The sequence below is a fragment of the Orbicella franksi genome, chromosome 12, assembly GCF_964199315.1.
Source record: "Orbicella franksi chromosome 12, jaOrbFran1.1, whole genome shotgun sequence".
Classification (NCBI taxonomy): Eukaryota; Metazoa; Cnidaria; class Anthozoa; order Scleractinia; family Merulinidae; genus Orbicella; species Orbicella franksi.
The window spans coordinates 2607501-2629084 of record NC_138156.1 but is presented as its reverse complement, the minus strand read 5'-3'; the positions used below and the strand labels follow the sequence as shown (position 1 = coordinate 2629084).

At 37.6% G+C, this 21584-nt stretch overlaps 1 protein-coding gene across 1 annotated transcript in view; it reads left to right on the top strand.

The window, feature by feature from the left end:
- The first annotated feature begins 4193 nt into the window (after positions 1-4193).
- Positions 4194-21584, top strand: part of LOC145463035 (two pore channel protein 1-like) — a 25066-nt gene continuing 7675 nt past the window's right edge. The window contains exons 1-23 of the mRNA XM_081446737.1: positions 4194-5405; positions 5526-5590; positions 6105-6317; positions 6894-7007; positions 8137-8267; positions 8410-8498; positions 8658-8692; positions 9409-9467; positions 9863-9962; positions 10404-10477; positions 11831-11873; positions 12749-12812; positions 14007-14067; positions 14542-14593; positions 15143-15212; positions 16071-16115; positions 16591-16647; positions 16751-16819; positions 17191-17263; positions 17465-17557; positions 17749-17820; positions 18611-18700; positions 18854-18933. Coding sequence (XP_081302863.1) covers positions 5558-5590; positions 6105-6317; positions 6894-7007; positions 8137-8267; positions 8410-8498; positions 8658-8692; positions 9409-9467; positions 9863-9962; positions 10404-10477; positions 11831-11873; positions 12749-12812; positions 14007-14067; positions 14542-14593; positions 15143-15212; positions 16071-16115; positions 16591-16647; positions 16751-16819; positions 17191-17263; positions 17465-17557; positions 17749-17820; positions 18611-18700; positions 18854-18933 — 1717 coding nt within the window. The 5' untranslated portion in view covers positions 4194-5405; positions 5526-5557. The remainder of the gene's footprint in view (positions 5406-5525; positions 5591-6104; positions 6318-6893; positions 7008-8136; positions 8268-8409; positions 8499-8657; positions 8693-9408; positions 9468-9862; positions 9963-10403; positions 10478-11830; positions 11874-12748; positions 12813-14006; positions 14068-14541; positions 14594-15142; positions 15213-16070; positions 16116-16590; positions 16648-16750; positions 16820-17190; positions 17264-17464; positions 17558-17748; positions 17821-18610; positions 18701-18853; positions 18934-21584) is intronic.

The window sequence follows — 21584 nt, the reverse complement described above, 5'->3', positions numbered from 1 at the left end:
AAAGGCACAGACAACCTTTAGGACCCTTTTAGACAAACAGACAGCCAGCCTTCATTTAAGCACGATTAAAATTAAAGCTTAGTAGCTTATGCGGTATCAATCTACTACTGCATGCACGCAGTACGAAACTAAGTATTTTACTTCTAAGGTCTCTTAATAGGTCAGTTCGGCACTCACTATAGGGGACATGTGGCGGGGACGTCGGTGAAAGCCCTTTCGTGTGCAAGCATGGGACGCATGTTGCAGGAATGGTGGACACAAAGCGGATTGAGGCATAACAATGTGTCAAAGCGGGTACAGTTTGCGAGAGTACACGATGTGACATTGACAATTGAGGCCATTTCCCCCTGTTTTATGACGCATGTATTCAAACCAGCTGAACTAGTCATGCATGTGTGGCGGGGAGAAAATTTTGTACCTGCAACAGTGTGCCGACCTTTACATTATCATTCGGTGACAGATTTTCATGAGATATTAAATATTACACATAAAAAGGTCACAATATACAAGTAGTACGAGATTAGACAAGTAGTACGAGTAACATTTGAACTTCAAAAATGAACTAGAGGCATATAGTTTAATTAGTTTTTGTAACTAGAGCAGAAGCCCTCTTTACGGACATCCGCACAGATGTGTTCAAGACATTATGATTATTCATGCCGACAGTTATGTTTGTCGTGATGAAAACTCATCTATTCTCTCTTACATTAGCCCGCATATCGTAGCGGAGACCGGTTAATACGGACAACGGACACTTTTCTATGAATTGCTCAACTTTCCAAAATGGCGGATGCTGACAGCATGGAAGCGCCTGAATCTTCTTCCTCAAATCCTACTACTGCAAGAATAGTTTGATGAATTTTTTTAGCCTATAAGTGATCCAAACTCGATTTATTTTTTAAACAAAAAAATAAGAGGTATTTAGAGGACTTTTCACAATATCACAATTTTTTCGTGATATTTAGGACACAACTTGAGCATTTCCGGAAAGATATTCAGGCGATTTTACGTGATAGTTCCATGGGTAAGGTCAGGCTTTCCGTCCGTACAGACTCTGGGGGAGGGGGAGGAGAGTCTCAAGGTAAACCAAACGGGGGAACTCAAGAATTCTTGTTTTAGCTAGAATACCATTCAGAATGTGAAAATACCCACCTTTTTCTCGATGTCTTCCTGCTCGACAGGCTTGCGCTCATCCACCTTCCAGGTTTGTGATGTTACGATGTCACACATTTAGCTTAAGAGCAGGATCTGGGTACGAGATCCGGCTGCCATAGTAACGTGCTAGAAATCAAGGCTTTTTTTTAACTTTTTCATTTATTTACTTACTATTTTACTCGTTTCGGTGGTTTCGGTGGTTTCGTTTCGTTGTTTCGGGTTTTAGTACATGCCGCAGCGGTTGGTTTCGAGTCTACGATCTCTCAGAATATTGTTCTGGATTTTGGAATTTGATGACGTCACATGAAAACGATCTTACTCGCCCTTTCTCAGGGAGGTAGGGGTGCGCACCTCTGCACCCTCCCCCTAGATCCGCCCCCGCCAAGCCCTGAGTGACCACAAGGAGACTGGAACCGTTGTGCTGACCAACACTATTAAACAGCATTTGTACCTTTGCAAGGTACAAAGCTATTAGTTAAAAATCTTGTTTCTCATTTAAACCTATGACAAGCAACTTGCTCGGATCTTGAAGGGTCTCCTTCAAGCCCCTCTTCTCACGTCCATTCTGTCCCTCCTAATATATTTTCCTTTAATACTCAAACATTGATTCCTAGCAAACGTGGCTTTAAAATGGCCTGCTTAAACATCACTAGTCTCCCGAGACATATCGACGAGCTTCGCATCATTTTGCATAGTAAATGCCTCGATTTGCTAGCAGTCAATGAAACTCGATTACATGAAATTATCGCCGATAATGAGGTCAATATTGATGGTTACGATATCATTCGCCGCGACCGACCGCTAAACGGCAGAAATGGAGGTGGGGTTTGCTTTTATGTTCGTTCTAATATTAATTATAATGTTCGCTTGGACCTCGTATTTGACCAACTTGAAAGCCTTATTATCGAAATTAGCAAACCAAGAAGCAAGTCTTTTATTGTTGCTACATGGTATAGACCTCCCAATTCACCTTTTGAATTATTTTCTGATTTTGAATCTTTTGTTGGAAAGCTGGATGCTGAAGGGAAAGAGTATTACCTTATGGGCGATCTTAATTGTAATATGCTCCCATCATCTCTGAATAATGTAAATACCCAGGCGTTACTAAACATTACTGATATTTATAATCTAAAACAACTTATTAATGAACCGACAAGAGTAACGCCTGTGAGTAGCACTTTAATTGATGTTATTTTCACTAGTCACCCGGACGATGTATCTTGCTCTGGAGTATTTCATGTCGGAATCAGTGACCATAGTTTGATTTATGTTTTTCGTAAAATTTCATTGCCATCCGCCGTCAAGGGAAATAGTACTGTTTCGTATAGGCAATTTAAAAATTTCGATCGTTATAGGTTTCGGTCGGACATCTTGGCTCAACTGTGGGCTGATCTCATGGGAATGGATAACCCCAATGAAATGTGGTCGAAATGGAAAACTTTGTTCTTAGTAGTGTGTGATCTGCATGCTCCACTCCACACTAAATACGTTCGTGCTTCTAAAAGTCCATGGATTACTCCTGAGCTTAAGAATTTGATGTATCGGAGAGATCGTCTTAAAATTAAGGCTTTGCGGACGGGTGATCCAAGTGATTGGAATAATTTTGAGAAGTTGCGTAATGAAGTGAACAATGAGATCAAGAATGTAAAAAAGTCGTATTATTATGAAAATTTGGAAGCTTACAATGGAAATTCGCGCAAGACATGGGAAACTATCAATGAGGTGACACGCCGCAAATCGGATAAAGCTGCAATTAACGAGCTTGAGCTCAATGGAATGAGAATAACGAATTCGACCGAAATCGCAGAGGGTTTTAATAAATTTTTCGCAGAAATCGGTCCCGAACTGTCCAGGGTTATAGAGGAAGTCGGCACCTCTTTCGATGAATATATTTACCAAACCAGCAATTCTTTTAGTTTTCAGCGTGTGACTCAATCGCACGTTTTGTCCCACCTAAATAAATTATGCAAGAGAAAGGCTACAGGTCTCGATTCTGTGTCAGCAAGACTTCTAAAAGAATGTCCGGATTTAATCTCCTGGTCACTCGCTCTGATATTCAATCAATCGATCGATACTGGTATTTTTCCTGATGAATGGAAAAATACAAGAATCACGCCTCTTTTTAAGAAAGCAGGAAGTAGGAGTGATCCTTCTAATTATCGACCGATCTCGATTATCCCGGTTGTGGCCAAGGGTTTCGAGCGAATTATTTATGATCAGTTGTATCATTACCTAAATGAAAATAATCCTCTCAGTAGACACCAATCCGGTTTTCGCTCGCTTCATTCTACAGTTACTGCATTGATTGAGGCGACTGATAATTGGTCTTTAAACATCGATCGTGGCTTTATTAATGCCGTTGTATTTTTAGATCTTAAGAAGGCTTTCGATACTGTGGATCCCTCTATTCTTCTCTCAAAATTACAAGCTTATGGTATTCAGGGTTCCACAAACCAATGGTTCTGCTCTTATTTAAAAAACCGAACCCAAACGTGTCTTGTAAACGGGAATAAATCGTCCAAAATGTTCCTTCGCTGTGGTGTTCCACAGGGAACGATTCTTGGGCCCCTTTTATTTCTATTGTATATAAATGATTTGCCTAATTGCCTCCAGCATTCCCAACCAAGGATGTACGATGTACGAAATAAATAGTTGTATTAATCTTGATTTGGAGAGAATTCGTGTGTGGCTTGCAGCCAACAAACTAACTTTAAATATGACAAAGACAGAATTCCTTCTGATTGGTTCCAAGCAAAGGCTTTCAATCCTACTGCTAATATCAACCAGTTTCCGATAAAACGAGTCTCGACTGTTAAATCCTTAGGTGTACACATTGATGAAAATCTTACTTGGGAGTGTCATATCAATGAGCTTTCCAAAAAGATTGCTTCTGGCATTAGCGCCATTAAACGTATTAGGTATTCGGTCCCATATAAGACTTTACTTTCCGTTTACAATTCATTAGTCCAACCTCATCTCGATTACTGCAGTTCGGTGTGGGGATCCTGTTCTAAAACTCTTTCTCAAAAACTACAAAAATTACAAAATCGGGCAGCACGCGTCATAACTTTTTCAAATTACGATCGTAATACTGATGAATTGTTGAGGATGGTCAACTGGGTTAAACTGGACCGTCAACGCCTTGTTAATAAATCAATAATGATGTACAAGATTGTAAATAATATGGTTCCGGAATATCTTTGTTCACGCTTTGTCTTCCGTTCCGATACTTTGACTTATAAGCTAAGAGATAGTGATGGTACGCTTGCTATCCCACAGCCCCACACTAATTACTGTAAAAAAAGTCTTTCTTACAGCGGAGTTGTACTATGGAATAGTCTGCCCTTGAATATTAGACAATCGCTCTCCCTTAATCAATTTAAATCTAAGTTGAAGAACTATGATTTTGACAGTGGTCTTATATAAATTTTATTTTGTTTTTATACACGGCTTCTTTGTAAAGCAGGTTTTTATCATTTCTCTTATTCTAGTAGTTATTTACAATATTAAATTAGTTAGGTAGTTAGATTTATTTAAATTAAATATTGTATAGTCCTAAAGGAAATACCGTGTCTAAATAAAGATTTTACCTTTACCTTGACCTAACAGCACGTAGTCGATTTATTACTGTTACACCACAGAAGTATCGTGCTGCGTGAATTACCGGGGGGGTACTCCCAGAAATGTTGGGTGGGGGTGTGCGGCCCACTTCCCAAAAAGCCTTACCCTATCTATGACCAAAATCTGCGAGTTTTGCTACCCTGTTTATGACCTGGCCAAAAATTCGATACCCTATTTATGAACCGTTGTGGCTGGCACAGTTGCCCTAAACGTAAGTTACGAAGGGCTTTCATTGACGGTCTTATTGATAATGATGAAAAAGTAGCTTCTTCCAAGAAACATACCCAATTGAAGACTAGAGTGCTAAAACCATACCCTATTTAAGACCAAAACGGCCAAAATCGATACCCTTTATGACCAAAACGGCTGAAAAACCCTACCCTTTGGGGCCGCACATACCTATGTATAGCCGATAAAAGGGAGTACCACCCCCCTCCCCCCCCCCCTAACCGGGGTCATTGCCCGAGAACAAAGCAAAACAAAACGAAGAGACGAAAAGACAGAGTAACAGTCTAGAAGGAAAGCGAAAAGGAAAGTGGTAACGAGAAGTTACTTGCGAAGAATTTACCAATTTGAGCAACATTTGAAATGGAAGACAGATGGCAACTACTATTTGACTCTTTCCGAAAGTAAAGGAGCTCGTGTTTCACGTTCGTTAATGCCTAACTAAACAGTTCCGGTTCGGACCTTGTCAAACCTGTCAATGTGATGTTGTTCGAACCTAAAAGCTTTTCTACTTTTTTTGGCAGTATGTAGAACGTTTCTTGTGGTTAACGAAGGCATGGAAGCAGCAGACGTTTACTATCGCTATCAGGTAAGTGCTGTACGCGCGTGCCTGGCGTGCCTACGGCTGTCGACGTCGATCGCTCATCGTTCAGTTCTCTGGAACTATTCTGAAGTTCTCAACACGGTACATACAGGACGCAATTTTGTCCGGTGGCAGCAATTTGTATCTGGCACTTTGGAAAGTAGAGGTTGGAAAATAGAATCAAATCTTCAATGAATTTAAAACATGCAAGCAAAAGTTCAGGTAATAAATTGTGAGAGATACCGACATAAAAAAAATTGAAATCCAGCAGATTGTAGCGTTCTACGTTCTCGAACCTAACAAAGGTCCACATTTTTCCCCAAAGCACCAAAAATCGACCAAAGCATGTGTGAAAAATATACTTTACTGGCTTTCATCCGTGTCCAGGAGATCTGATTACCCACATGGTGGGGGGACTTGGACATTCAGTCTGTAGCTGGGAGAGTTGGTATTTTATCCGTAGATGCATACTGTTGTCTTGTAGTCTATGTCAATAGTTCTGCATTCAATCTGCTCTTAGGGCGCAGCCATATTTCTCCAGGAGGGCAAGAACAATGACCGGTTTGATACCCACCCAACCCGTCAAACAGTACGATGGTATCTTATTGCCCACTCAACATTTTTCTATATTTTGGACATGATGGCGGCACTCTTTCTTCTTGCCTTGGGACTGACTGAAAAACCTGCATCAGGGGAAGTACCTGAAGATGATACACTATATCTCCCAGTGATTGTAAGTACTTAATGATATGGTTCATCACAGCAACATTTTGAAATCACTTATAGAGATATCAACTTAAAATGCCAGGATCAGATCTAACTAATAGGCATACTTTGGAACTTTTCAGTCAAGATGCCCCTAAAGTTTACAAATCAGAGAAAAGCACCTTGGAATATTTGGTTATTTAACAATTGTTTCATGGGTACGCATTGGATATGAGATTGTAGATAGCAAATTAGGTGGGTAGTGCTGAGTTGGCTATAACCATCTTATATCCAACAAGTGCAAGTGGAATACTTGTTTCATTTTAAAAAAGCCCCCAAAATATAGAAAACTAAAAAAAAAAAAAAAAAATGAAATAAAAAAGCCCCAAAAAATTATGTATAAAATATACATGTACCATATAAATTAAGTACTTGTTGAGCATGGTATAATAGCTCATGATGGCTAAGCCAATCAAACTCTCGAATTGTATTATTCAAAGATCCAGTTTTGATAATGAATGATTACAGTTGTCTCTAAGTTACAGTTGGGTTCTCTCATTATATACCAATAATGTGGGAACATTTTCTGGATAAATCATTTTAGGTCCATGGAACTTTGGAAATTTTGTCTCTGTCTGTTATTGCTACTGGAATGGCTATAAGACTGAAGTGGCAAGGACCAAAGCTCTTCTTCTCTCACAAGAGGACACTTCTGAAGGTACAAGAAAAGGAATATGTATTGTTAGAATATACACTGTCAGTGATCTTGGTGTTTCAAGCAATGTGATTGGTTTGCTATCTCTGACTAATTAAGCAGTCTTTACTCCCTATGCGGTAAATAATGCATGATCCAAACAAAAACAAAATGGCCAGCATAAACTTGTGGTGTGCCTGAGTGTTTCTAAATCAGAAATCCTGAGCAGTTTCGGGACATGTCCTTGGCAATCAAAGATTTACATGTAATCAATCTATAAAGCAAATCTGACCACCAAGGTTCATCAGCAGCAGCATAAAGTGATATTCAAGCATAGCAACTCAACAAATATTCAGGAGAACGTCATAATGCAAGAAAACATTCAGTCTTCACAACAGTCCAGTGCACATGGTATTATTTCAGGTGGTTCCTAATTGCCAACTTCTCTTTCAATTTTATTTCAAGTGAACTTCAAAACTTTAATTTATTGACTGGTGAAAATGTTTTGCAAGCAAACTTTCTATTTAGATTACTGATTTGGATGGTGTTAAAGGGCCATTTTGCTAGATTCTCATGAGGATTTTATCAGATTGACTAGATTTGCCATGTTTGAAGATTCTGTAAATTAGTTTTATGAATGCTTTGTAGCACATTCATGTTTTCCGCGCATGGACGGAGAGGTCAATAATTTTTAACAAAAGGTGGCTGATAAGTTTCTACCTCTTTCCAGCAGTCATACTTTGATGGGTCAATACTACAACTCTTTATCAAGGGATGTTACAATATTGGTACATGTATCACATAACTGCCCAATAATGGGTAAACAAGTTGCAATAATCTTCATGGCATAGTGTGTTACCATAGCAGCAATATGACCTGTTCAATGCGATCACCCTTAATTCTAGCTTTAAGGGCTTATAATTGAAAGCAACTTGCTGAAACCCTTTTTTATTACTGAATTCTGATAAGAATGATTTAAACTTTTCATGAAGTTTTAAAAAATTCCATAGGTGGGGTTCAGAGCCTAAAATTGAAACCAGAAAATGAATTCCAGCTCAAAATAATTTGTATTTCTCTTTGTGTAAGAATCATGGTGACGAATCCTGAACAAGTCAAAAATGTTTATTTGATAACCTTCATACCTACTCATCAGGTTGTTGTTTTGTCTGTGGTGTTTGTGGAAGCCATTGTTGTCCTTGCGAGAAGTCAAAACCATGTACGAGTGACAAGAGCTCTTCGACCACTCTTCTTAATAGATTCTCATTATTGTTTTGGGGTTAGAAGGTGAGCTTTTTTTCTGCATAGCCTGTATATTTTATTTTTGTACTAAGGAACCTTTGTGTACTGCATCAGCTTACATTTGTGCCTTTTTTGCTGGTGAACTTCTCAAAGAATAATGATGATGGTGATTTTAATTTCTTTACAGAGTTCTCAGACAAATTCTGCTCTCACTTCCACCAATCTTGGACATGCTGTTCCTGTTGCTCTTTATCATGGTAATCTTTGCAATGCTTGGTAAGTTACTTAGTTTGACAAACAGTTGACAATATTTGTCCAAAATTTGGTGTCTAATATTTTTCTTCTGTCTTCAGTTATACATGAGTTAATTTCTGAAGTTTTTTATGCTGACTTTTATATTCTTGTTGATACTTAATTTTTTGTGTTCATTTGCAGGTTTTTACCTTTTTTCTGACAATGAAAAAGATGAGGTAAACAATACTTGATTAAAATACTTCATCGCGGTATTGAACAGCCATTACGTTCATGTATACAAATGTATACTTTAGGAGAGAAATTAAATAATATTAACAACTTTGTAGTATTATGAAACATACACTTGTTTGTACAATTTGGCTCAGGTCTTGCCCTCCTAAATTTCCATAATATTGTAGGCCTGATGTGTACATTAGCTACAGTAAAGTGCTGCTGGCAGTGGACTTTGTATTGATCAACATGGCAGCAATGGCTTACCATATTTCCTTGATTATACACCAGGTCCTGAATAAATGCCCAGTCTTCCTGGCAGATTCATAAATACCCTTAAGGAATTTATATTTGTGTTGTAATTAACTTTAGGTAAAATTATAAAATATTTAGCTCTAAAAAATAAGGTCTAGAAATTCTAACAAAGTCCAGTCTTGAATAAACTGCAGAAATCAAATTACGACCTGATCCATGTACACTGTAGCTAAGTTTAAAATAAACGATGGGGGCATTTAATCAAGAAAATATGGTAGGTGGCTTAAATTAAATCTTGGCAAGATTTGGATTTTAGAAACAACAGAAGCTGAAGATGGATAATATTATGTACCCTAACAAAATTTACTTTATTTTAAATTGGGATCATTTTATTATGAAATTTGATCTGCCAAATTTTAGAGTAGTGTTTATCAACGACTCACTTTAATTTGTCATTGTTTCTTAGTTTTTCAACAGTTTTTGGAGGAGCTTCATTAGCTTGTTTGTCTTACTCACCACAGCAAAGTAGGTGACTAATTCATGCTTAACATTATTGCAATACTGTTGAGTGCTTTATTTACCCCTTCCCTACCAGAGCCAAATACCCTCTCCAACCAGCAGCAACTGTGGATAATTTATTCAAGCCACGGCCAGCAACTGAGCTCTCAGTAACTTTCTTTGTTTGAAGACATACTTATAATTATTTTATGTATTGGGTGTTTGGGTGACACAACCTGGGATGTATACATCCTGGGTAGGGAAGGGTTTTAAAGTCCTGTTGTAAAACTAAAGCAAGTGGTAGAATGAAAAATATAGCTGATACATTTGAAAACTGTCTGTTGAAGAGGGCAGACAGCAAAGAGTTGGATATGGCTAAAAAGTCATTTTTCTGAAGCTTTTATTTATTTCTTACTCTGTAGCTATCCTGATGTGATGATGCCATCCTATCAGCGGTCACGGTGGGCTGTCATATATTTTGGTGTTTACATCTCAGTTGTTCTTTACTTTCTCATGAATTTGGTAAGGTTATATGCCTTTCACAGTATGATAAAGTATTTTCAGTAATTCTTTTGGTTTGCAAATAAAGTACTCATTATGCATCAATAACATCCACAAGCACTCTCCCCACCACTTTGTTTCAGCAGCACTTTTATTACTTTAATTAATTTTTCTTTTTTCTGTGATTGGCCGTAACTGATTGCATAGTATGAGCTTGTGCTGGCACTATCAGGCAACAGAATGGCAATGCATGACTACCAAACTGTAGTGCCTGCTCAGCAAAGTGGCTCAAGAAACACAGCTCTATCCTCCTTTCATTTGTTTTTTAGAACATAAAATTTCTGTGGGCAGCTATCAGTTAATAGGCCCACAACAGAAAAACTCTTAGATGTATACTTGGTTGAACTTGTTCTTACATGTATAAATGGTTGAACTTGTTATATTTTTCTACCCTTGTTGCAGCTTTTGGCTGTGGTGTATGACACATTTACCAACATTGAAAAGAACAAGTTTAGAAAGCTGTTCCTTCACAAAAGGTAGGAAAGTCTTGTATTTATTAATGCTGTCAGAAAACTTTCAAGCACAGAGTGTACACAAGAACATTAAAACATCTTGACCTCAGAGGATCACACTTACTTACATAGTAAATTTGCTAATATTCAGTGTTCAAAGCAAAATCATCTTGAATCAATCAACTAAGCTACAATTATTACAAGTTTCTGAAGGGTCTATAAACATTCTTTTATAACTTCTTCTTTTAGGCATAATAATATATGAAACTTCTGTTTTGATAAATTCTGCTTAATATAGTATCTTAATTAACAATATTAACAATAATTATTAACAATATTAACAATATTAACAAATATTAACAATATTAACAATATTATTCCATGAGTGAGCGTTGGATATGAGATGGTAGATAGCCAACGAGGTATGAAGTGCAGAGTTGGCTGTAGTGGTCTTATGTATATCCAACAAGTGCAAGTAGAATAATTGTTTTATTAAAAATGCCCCCACAATGTAGAAAACTAAACTAAAACATAAATGCCCAAAAAACTTACATGTACTCTTACCATATTTGTAAAACACGATATAACAGCTCATATACCATGATGGCTAAGCCAGTGAAAACTCTTGAATTGTTTTTTCTAGTGATCCAGTTTTTAATAACCCATTGACTCCCAGAACTATTTGCCAAAAACGCAATTTTGGACATTTTGGAGATTTTCAGGCTGGATATGGGCCAAATGAACTCCAATCTACTCAAAAAGGCATGTGCAACATAACAGCATGCTGTTCTTTCCACTAGCATCGTGTTTTACAACATGTTTGCTCAGGCATGCGCAGAAATCAAAATTTCGAGATAGCTTTTGGATGAGAAAGTGACCTACGTCTTTAGGCTTTTCGTTTTATTTTTTTTTTGCCTTTCCTTTTTTTCCTTTTCTTATCTTTTTGCTGCAGTGATTGGCCTTCTACTCGGCTTGCTTCCAGTTAAAAAAAGCCTGAGAAAGCATCATTGAGACGGGCAATTTTTACCCTGGAGTAGCCAAGTATAGTTGCAAGAAATTTTGCTTTGAGTTTTTCACTCAAATTTCTGAGCAATTTTGTGCATATTTCAGGCTCCATTGAGCCCATCACTCTGATCTGAGTATCATTGGAAAGATCTTTTCCTCCTGCAGAAGTTGAGTACAGATGATGCCAATTTTGGTCAAAGCTGATGACGTCAGAAATGGAACAAAGGCCAAGGCTTGTCACGGACGGTTACGGGTGGCACGGGAGTGAATGGGATAATAAACAATGATGATCCAAGTTATGAATATTACATACATTTGACACAGTTGCATGGTGTGATATTATCTCATTCATTGTTTCTATTTTACATCAAGGCAAGCTGTTAGGCAGGCTTACAAGCTACTCTGCTCTGAAAGTGTAAGTTATTCTAGGGTTTCATGTGACGTCATCATTTTCTTAAGTCCGAAACTAAAGAGCCACCAAAGTTGTTATCCTCATCAGGCATAAGAGGGGGTAAATTTATATCTGGTAACAACTTTTCAGCTCAATAGCTTGCTCTGTCTGCAAACAGGCACATTTTGAATTTCAGAGTTATGGCGGTGCGTGACATAAAGCTATGAACGTGTTTGTCGAAAAATATATACTTATCTCGTGATTTTTAACCTTTTGGAAGTTAAAGTGTTAGGAAAAGTGCTTATTTAAATGTTTGCTTGATCAGTTCAGATATTCAATCGCCTAGATAACCAAAGTAAGTTCCAGGAGCCCGTTTCTGAAAGGTCCTGAAAAGTTTTTGCACCCGGAAAGCTGTAGCAAAATCTCAGACCTTATGATTACAGAGCTGTTTTATTCACATATTCTTAATATAAACAGAGGTTCCATTTCAAGAAGTTTCAGGCATATACACCACTCTGTCTTTAAATACCGATTAACTAAAAATGGCTTTTCGGGGCTTTCGAGAAACAGGCCCCAGATGTTTACACTATTTTCCGGCTGCCATGTTGGTGTACAACATGGCGGCTCCATACTGGGCTATGTAAATTTGTATTAGTGCAATGTAAAATAATCTATGCACCTGCAATGTCAACTAATACAATGATTTCAAGAGCTTTAGCTACTGGTCAGCAGAATTACTGCAAAAACTTTACAAACAATGGAAGGATATCATTTGCATAATCTGCACCACCACTAAAACCCTTGGATTGCTCATGCAATCTCCGGGTTAAAAATTTTAAATCAATTTTTATTATAATATAATAATTGTATTATAATGTGACTGTATATTTGTTTTACAGCCTCCGCACTGGATCTCATTAAGTAAATTTATTGGTTTGATGTCATTTTACAAACCCAAAAGTAGTACGTATTGTTAACATGTTTGTGTGTCGAATATAGTATCACCACTTTAAAGATACTTGATTTATTCTGTGAATTTATATAATGCAGTGAAGGAGTTTTTTTTTGTGGAGTTACAATTATGGGTGCAAAGATTGAGATCTAAAGCATGAACATGACTGCTGAGATTTAATTTTACTGTTGCTTAAATAACAAAATTTAATGTAGTTGTAATGTATGTTTAAGGGGTGACATCAGTCTGTTGGTGATACTTTTCTAAATTTCAAACTTAAGGCACAGGGACTTCAATGGAATTGTGTTTACTGGATTTAGTACTAGCTTAATTTGTAATCTTATCTATGTTGTTGATAATAGTTAAATTTCTTCACGAGCAAGGCTCCACTGGCAACCATTTGATTCTGACACTCTCTACTGGCCAATAAAAGGGCATTCATGTACCTAAAGTGTACAATGTATTTCTTAGCTTTTCAATTCACTTGCATAATAATAATAATAATAATAATAATAATGATAACGATAACAATGATAACAATGATAACAACGATAACAATGATAACAATCATAATAATAGCAATAGCAACAGTAACAGTAATAGTAATAGTAATAGTAATAGTAATAGTAATAGTAATAGTAACAGTAACAGTAACAGTAACAGTAACAGTAACAGTAACAGTAACAGTAACAGTAACAGTAACAGTAACAGTAACAGTAACAGTAACAGTAACAGTAACAGTAACAGTAACAGTAACAGTAACAGTAACAGTAATAGTAATAGTAAGAGTAAGAGTAAGAGTAAGAGTAAGAGTAAGAGTAAGAGTAAGAGTAAGAGTAATAGTAATAGTAATAGTAATAGTAATAGTAATAGTAATAGTAATAGTAATAGTAATAGTAATAGTAATAGTAATAATAATTACTATTATTATTGTAGTAGCTATTGCTCAACAGGAGCATTTGTAAATTTTGGCAGCCTACCCACCTTTCCCTTTAAAGCATATAAATTTATATGCAGTTATTATATTATGCACAGCCTGTCTATATTTTTCTTGTTACCTCTCTAATTTTGGTATTGGGTTACATGTATGCCAGCCCTAGCTTGCCTGGAGCAATTTCTGGGTGATTTAGCTCTGTTTGCTCATCAAAAATATATTGTCTTGAGAGAGACTCTTATTGTTAAGTTAGGTTTCTCTTTTTTATTAGCTCTTGTGGAGAAATATCTCATTTTCAAGTCATTGGACACAAGTCGGAGAAGACAACTGAGGTAATTTATATTAAAACAAATTTAAAACAGTATAATGATAAAAGCTGCTACAACTGGAATCTGTTACATTTTATGAGCCAAGTACATTTTTAGAATTATGCAGAACAATGTAAACGGTGAAAAAATGTAACAATTCAAGAAGTTATAATGCCTCTCATTCTCCTCCTAAGATTGTGTTAAAATGAGTACTGGACTGAAAGGGGGAAGTACCATTTCCCCATTTGTTCTTAATATTGCAGTGAGGAGAAGTCAAACCTATGCCCTGTATGAACCAACTGTGCTGGGCAGCAAATTTGCGTTCTTTACATGCTAAAAGAACCAATCGTAATTGCAATATTATAAGATAACTGTTCAATAATGTTTCATGATATTTCATCTATAAATCTTAAATGAAACCATGTCTGTCTTGTTTAAACATGTTTTACATTATATTGTCTGGCTCACTGTTGCCTCATTTTCCACTTTTACTTCTAGTCTGGATGAATTTTATCACATATTTGAGAACAGTGAGATGAAGTGGAAGCAAGTATGTCCCCTGAACTAAATTAATATTATCCTGTATGGTCTGCAATTTGTGTTTCGCTTTACATTGCCCTGCAAGACAGATGTCCTTTGGGCTTACCAGGGAATCTTCTAAAACACGACACGAGAAGCCTATAAAGAGTATCTGAGGCTACCTGAGTGTGCATCAGCTTGGGTCTTCAAATGCAATCCAACAAATAAATCGCTACCCAGGGGGCAACTGAATTTAGTTTTGTTGACATTAGTCCAATGATTGTCAAATCAGCGATGGATAGTGAATGAGTGTTATCTACCTTTGGACAACTTAAGTTGTGTATACAGTATAGCTGCGATTGCGATGATCATTCATGTCTTCACATCTTTCTGCGCAGTTCAAATATATGATCTTTCATATATATCTACTTGCAAACTATTTCGACTTCTGTTAATGCCTCTTACATCCCCAACTTTTCAATGGATGGTTTGTGCACCCTGACAAATTAGGAGGAAATCATGTAAATGAAACAGCGTTGTCAGCTCATGCAAAAGGTGCTTGCATGTTGGTGTTTTTTAGATCACAGAGCACTACCAGCAGTGGTTTATCTGTCTAAAGTCTTGGAACTGTCTGTACCGAACAGTCAAAGGTGAGAAATTGAAAAAAAGAAATTTAGCTTGAGTTGTATAGTGATATAATCTAGGGGCATGACATGATTGAAAACTGTTTAGCAGGCTTGCCTCTTCATCCAGGCTTTGAAACTGTTCAACACTTGTTCTTGTATTCCTTCTTGATGTTGAGAAATAAATTGGCAGGTATGGACACAAAATGCGACATGTTGGGAAAAGATTGTGTATATCTCTATACTTAATTGAACACAATTATTGCAAGTTGAATGATGAAACTAAGAAATTGCAGTGATTGCCTGAGAGTAGACAGAAAATACGTGTAGTCTTCACTTGGGCTTAGGGTTGTCCACATTATGCCGGCATAATTGTGAGCATAATAATGAGGCATGAGCATCGAGCATTATGCCAGCATAATAGTAAGGAAAATTCCCGGAAATATGTCAAAATATCGAAAATAAATAAATAAATAAATACATCGGAATTAGGTACAATCTCGAAATTGGGATTCTTGATTTCCTTTGGAGAAATATACGTGACAATCGACTGCCCCAGACTTCACGACAGGAAACGGACGTGGCCACGTGGGGCGACTGGGAGTCTGGGACTCATTTATAATCATCCATATAAGCATATTAGGCGATTGTATTTTATTTTAGGTAAAAAATGAATGATCCGGGGGGAAAATTTTGAGCATAATAGTGGGACTTTTTGTGCATAATAGTAACATTTTTTGAGCATAAAGAATTAGCATAATAGTGATAAAAGTGAGCATAATGTGGACAACCCTACTTGGGCTGTCCTGTTATTCAGATTTGCGTCACCTAGACAGGCAATTTACATAATTAATATTAATACAAGAGGCTCTTTTTCTTCTACAGGTATCCGATGGCTGATAACACAGAAAGCCTTTGAATACGTCATTTGTAAGTCCTCTCAACATGTTTACTGTTACATCATAGTTAGTAGAGGAGACTTCCACTAACTATCGTTACATTTTACAATTGAAAGACCTCTTGAAACTTAGGGCAAGAGCCAGAACGGCGAAGCGACGAGAGATGAGAAATGAGAGGTTCTCATTTGTAGCTGGCTCGTTTCACGCGCCGGGGGCTCGTACCGCACGCAGTTCATGAGAGGCTGCTCGCAGGCTAACCATTGTCTGATAGGTGAATCAAATTAAATAATAACTACATGCAGCAGCAGACATCGTTTTTATCTTCTTAGTACTTAATCAAACTTAAGAGTGGTTATGTTTGACTAGTGTGGGAAAGATTCTCAGAACGTATCTTAAGTGTTACTACATGTAACAGTGATTTATTTATTTATTTACAAATCTTATTTGGGAAATTAACCCGATTCAAAGGGACATGATCTCTTCGATTTTTATTACTATTTGTACAGATGCGGTCATCATTGCAAACGGAATTTCTTTTATCGTGGACATTGTTGTGTTTTCCAGTAAGTAATTTACTTTCTTTGATCTTCTGTTTCACTTACTGATTTCTTAAGATGAATTTTGGCGAATTGTTAACCCTTTGTGAACTTTTCGTTGTATTTACAGACACTCCACAAAATGAACGAGCCAACAAGAGAGAGGAGCTTATGTGGTACCATATTGTCTTCATTTCGAGTGAGTTGTTTTAAACGTTTTGCAGATAATATTATTGGACAGGATGTGTCGTTGCCTTGTTGTTTTACTCGCGTGGTGTATGGTCGGGGTTGATTCCTTAATAGTTGAACAACATAAAGTTCGTAGAAGCACTCGCGGACTTTTCCGATTATTATCCAAACACGAAATAGAACCAGTGCGTACGAGTGACCTAAGAGTACACTATACTCCGGAAATGAACCAAGTCATGCAAGGTCAATTCAAGCATCGGGCATGTTTCCGAAGATTGCCGAAGACAGTGTTTGGTTCTGTTGTAAAAGTGGTGAAACTAGTTTTGAAGATTAACTTATGATGTCTGGGTTTAACGGGATTGGTCTTGTCTTGATTTGCAGTTTACGCAGCCGAAGCTGCACTCAAACTGATAGGCCTTGGTGTTAGGAAGTACTTCCTCTCCGGGTGGAATATGTGAGTAGTTTGTGGCTTTGGGTTTAGTTAATCTGTTTGCATCTAAGTGTAAGGTCATTGGATGTTAAAGAAGTGATGCTTAGAAAAGATAACTGATACTATTTTATTTGAAATGCTAATACGAAAAACTAATACTTTGTTTCTGAAGGGTAATTCCTGTTGTATCTCCCCATGTAGACTAAACTGAAGCTTTCTTTTCAGGTTTGACTTCTTTGTGACTCTTGCTGGTTTCATTGGTGCAGTTTCAACATCGTTCAGCTTTATCGTTTGTCTGAGGCCTCTAAGACTTCTGTTGTGAGTATTTCCATAAGTGTTGCCTTCATTAGACGCCAAAAACTCTCACTATCCCCGCCCCCTAGTCAAGTTAGTTTTTCCACGACAATTCCTTGGAAATGTGTTTGCTCTAGCACGGCCAGTTCTAAATCAGAGCGTTGTATATTATCGATTATAATATAAGTTGTTCAAAGGCTTGATTCTCTTTGCAGGCTTTTCAAATTAAAGCAGAGATACCGTGATGTGTTCGAGACAATGGGTGTCTTATTACCGCGAATGACCAGGTAATGCGCTCAGTCACATCTGTGTGATAAGACTAATAGTTCAGTTAATCTTAACAATTACAATTTTCTCAAATGTGATTGGTGCACGAACTGCTGTATTTTGTACTAATTAATCTGCAAAGTTGTACTTGGACAGCGTAATCGTACAGTTGGCTACAATCGGACAGTTGCATTGGGCCAATCATTTGAAGTCCTCTCAACTAAATCCAACAGTCTCAACATTGATTACAGTCACTGTAGTAACCAATTCAAGTTAGTGACTTTGTTAAACTGGGGAGGTTTATCTCAGGTGACTGTTTTCAAAGGAACTTAACAGCCATTTTTGAAGCTATTCTCCATAGTGTTAATTATCATATTAAAAAATAACCATTAAATTAAATTTGGTCTGTAATCATACTCGTGATTACCAAATCGGGCTCCCGCTTCGTGGTCGTCCGATTTTGTTAACACTCGTATGATTACAGACCGAATTGGACTACACTCAGTCCTATCACCATTCTTGTTTTGGATACGTACGTGCAACTCTGATTGTTTCCCTTATCTTTAACTATTCAACAGTTAGTCTACGAGCTCTAGTTAGCATCGCTTATAGGCAAACAAGAACACGTTGTCACGCATTACTGCATCTACTGAACTCTGACCATCTTGAACATTGAAGGGGTTTTCAGAATTTTGTCCGAAATTCACTAAAAGTTGGGTACCTTACCAACCGTTGCAAGCCGGCCTCGAAACCGTAAGAGGGGTTTCGGGATCTTTAATACTTTTAATAAAATGTACATTTTCCCCTCAGGGTGGCTTTGGTTATTCTTCTGCTGTATTACTCGTTTGGAATCATTGGAGTAGAATGTTTCTCTGGACTTGAACTGAAAAACTGTTGTCAGTAAGTTCTCTTTCGTTTTTTTTACCATATTGCGGCATTGAGGACGACATTAAATCGATGATTTTTTCTCTGAATGCAAGTGTAGTCCTGGCAAGATTTTTCACTGCTCTTCACGTAGTATTTTTTCTTAGCCTTGTTTTCTGCGTTGTACAGGAACACGTCATGGGAAGAGCAATACAAAGAAGACGGCTATTATTACTTAAACAACTTCAACGACTTACTGCATTCGTACGGTAGGAGTTAACCCTCAGTAGCGCAGTGTGAAGTAGCAGCGTGCTAACAATACAACCGTTAAACTTCCTCTTGATGTTAATACATTGTAAAGCCGACATGTGAAAAGAACACACACACAAAAATTAACAACTAGGTGGAAGACTGTCTCAAGACTTTGTGTGAAGGAGCGTTGGCCTCGTGGTTAGTGCACTCGCCTTCGGATCGAGCGATCCGGGTTCCAGTCGTGACTGGGGATATTGTGTTGTGTTCTAGGGCTTGTGTTCTTCACTTTCACAGCACCTCTCTCTACCCAGGTGTATAAATGGGTACCGGCGAATTTAATGCTGGGGGTAACCCTGTGATGGACTAGCATCCCATCCAGGGGCGTGGAAATACTCCTGGTTCCCTAATGCTGGGAAACCGGGATAAGCTCCAGATGTATGGATGTAAGATGGCCTGACGCAGACTTTACCTTTGGAGTTATCCTGAAGTTATAGGAGATACGTTACGGTCACTAATGAGAATTAACGTTCTAAGCTTGGCATTGAAAGAGATCATGACTCGGTGTCAAGGTGGTTAACGTGCAATTTTTTTTTTTTCGCTTAATGTTCGACGGACCGACAAACATGAGGTGCTTTCTCTGCGGTTGCGTTTTCGCTGCAGAATCTGTCATCGTGTTCTCAAATGGTGTTTCTGCCTGGCTGTCTCTTACGTTAGAAAATTTTGAGGCAGTTATATGGAACGCCAGAACTGTCTTATGATACTTTTTTTTTATTATATTGGGTGGTTATGTCATTATATTGAGTAGTTATGTTATTATATTCGGTGATTAACTCATTATACTCGGTGCTTATTCCATTATACTCGGTGCTTATGTCTTTATATGCGGTGCTGTCTTCATTATATTCGGTGCTTATTCCATTTTAGTATATTCTCAGCTCCGACTATTGCATTTCTAGCTCTCTGATTGGCTCAAAAACTCCGACTATGAGCCATTAGTCGGAGTTTTACCTTATATGGAAAACAGTGCGCCAAGTTTAAAAATTTTCCGCTCTGTAAAATTGTTGAAATAAAAATCGGCGGCAAAAACCCGATTAAGAATATACTAAAACAATTATTCCATTCGACCTTGTTGGATATGAAGTGATCATAACCAACTCGCGCTACGCGCTCGTTGGTTATTTATCACTTCATATCCAACGCGGTTTCATGGAATAATTGTTAAATATTCGGTGCTTCCCTCGTTATATTCGGTGCTTTCTTCGTTATATTCGGTGCTTTTTTCCTTATATTCGGTGCTGTCTTTATTATATTCGGTGCTTATTCCATTATATTCGGTGCTTACTTCATTATATTCGGTGCCTACTTCATTATATTCGGTGCTTACTTCATTATATTCGGTGCTAACTTCATTATATTCGGTGCTAACTTCATTATATTCGGTGCTTACTTCATTATATTCGGTGCTTACTTCATTATATTCGGTGCTTACTTCATTATATTCGGTGCTTACCTCATTATATTCGGTGCTTACTTCATTATATTCGGTGCTTACTTCATTATATTCGGTGCTTATTAACCGCGCGGCCATGGGCCGAGCGCGGTTCTAGGTTTACCCGTGGTTTAGTTTTTTTTTTTTTGTCGGTGACCAGACGCAGACCTCCGCTCGGCCAAACTTTGAGTCACGCAACGTGTGATGTTTTTCCGCCAGAAGCTGTTAAAACATAAATACACGGACAATTTTACGGATATTGTTTTCTTTTTTGTGGGTAAAATATATTTTCTTTTCGTTTTATCAAAGCGTTGGATTTAAAGGGAATAATAAATACGCTAAAAAAAGGTATTACGTCAGCCATGGAATGCGCTGACGTTGCAGCTTTCACTTTCGCTACGTGACAAATACGATCGTGTTTACTTTGCAAGTTTATTTCGGCAGAAGCGACGGTCATTAATTTATTTGTAATTTTGTGAGTATTTCTTGTGGTTTTACGCAAATGAAGTAAATCCTTTGACGGTTTCATCGCAGCCAGTTCATAGATCGGAAGGAAAATTAAATATTTGCCAGCCAAGCAACGAACTTGTCAGAACGTGCAAGGATTACGTCATTGGTAGGGAAATAACCACCGTACTAAAGAAAGCCGTGGATAACGCAATTCTTGAATTATGTGACTTGTGTGACTTCTTTGCTAGCCCTTTACTCAAGGGAAAAAACAATTTAATTTAATCGTGATTTTTAAGAAAGAAAGCTGTTGTTAATAGTGTTCGTATCTTCATGCCCATACGTATCCCGAAGAAAGTTCCAGATTAAGACTATTACGTCATCGGAGATGTCACAACGGCTACGACTGATGGTGCGATAATAGAGTTTGTGTTGATCAAGTGCTGTGATGTCTACAGTAATCAATGAATCATCAAAGATTGCTTTGGAATATGCACTGCGTTGCGACTGTAGTACTAAGAAAACAGTTAAATTTTAAACGCGCGGTTATAAGATCTAACAGATCTTCTTGTTTCATTATATTCGGTGCTTTCTTCGATATGATCGTCACCAGTCTTCGCAAGGGGTCGTACAATTTGGAGGTAGTCTAGGGAAAGCCGGGAAAAACGGGTGTCACGAAAACTCAGACCCCTCGAAATTAAAAACTCAATTGTTATCACCCGAATTGCTCTA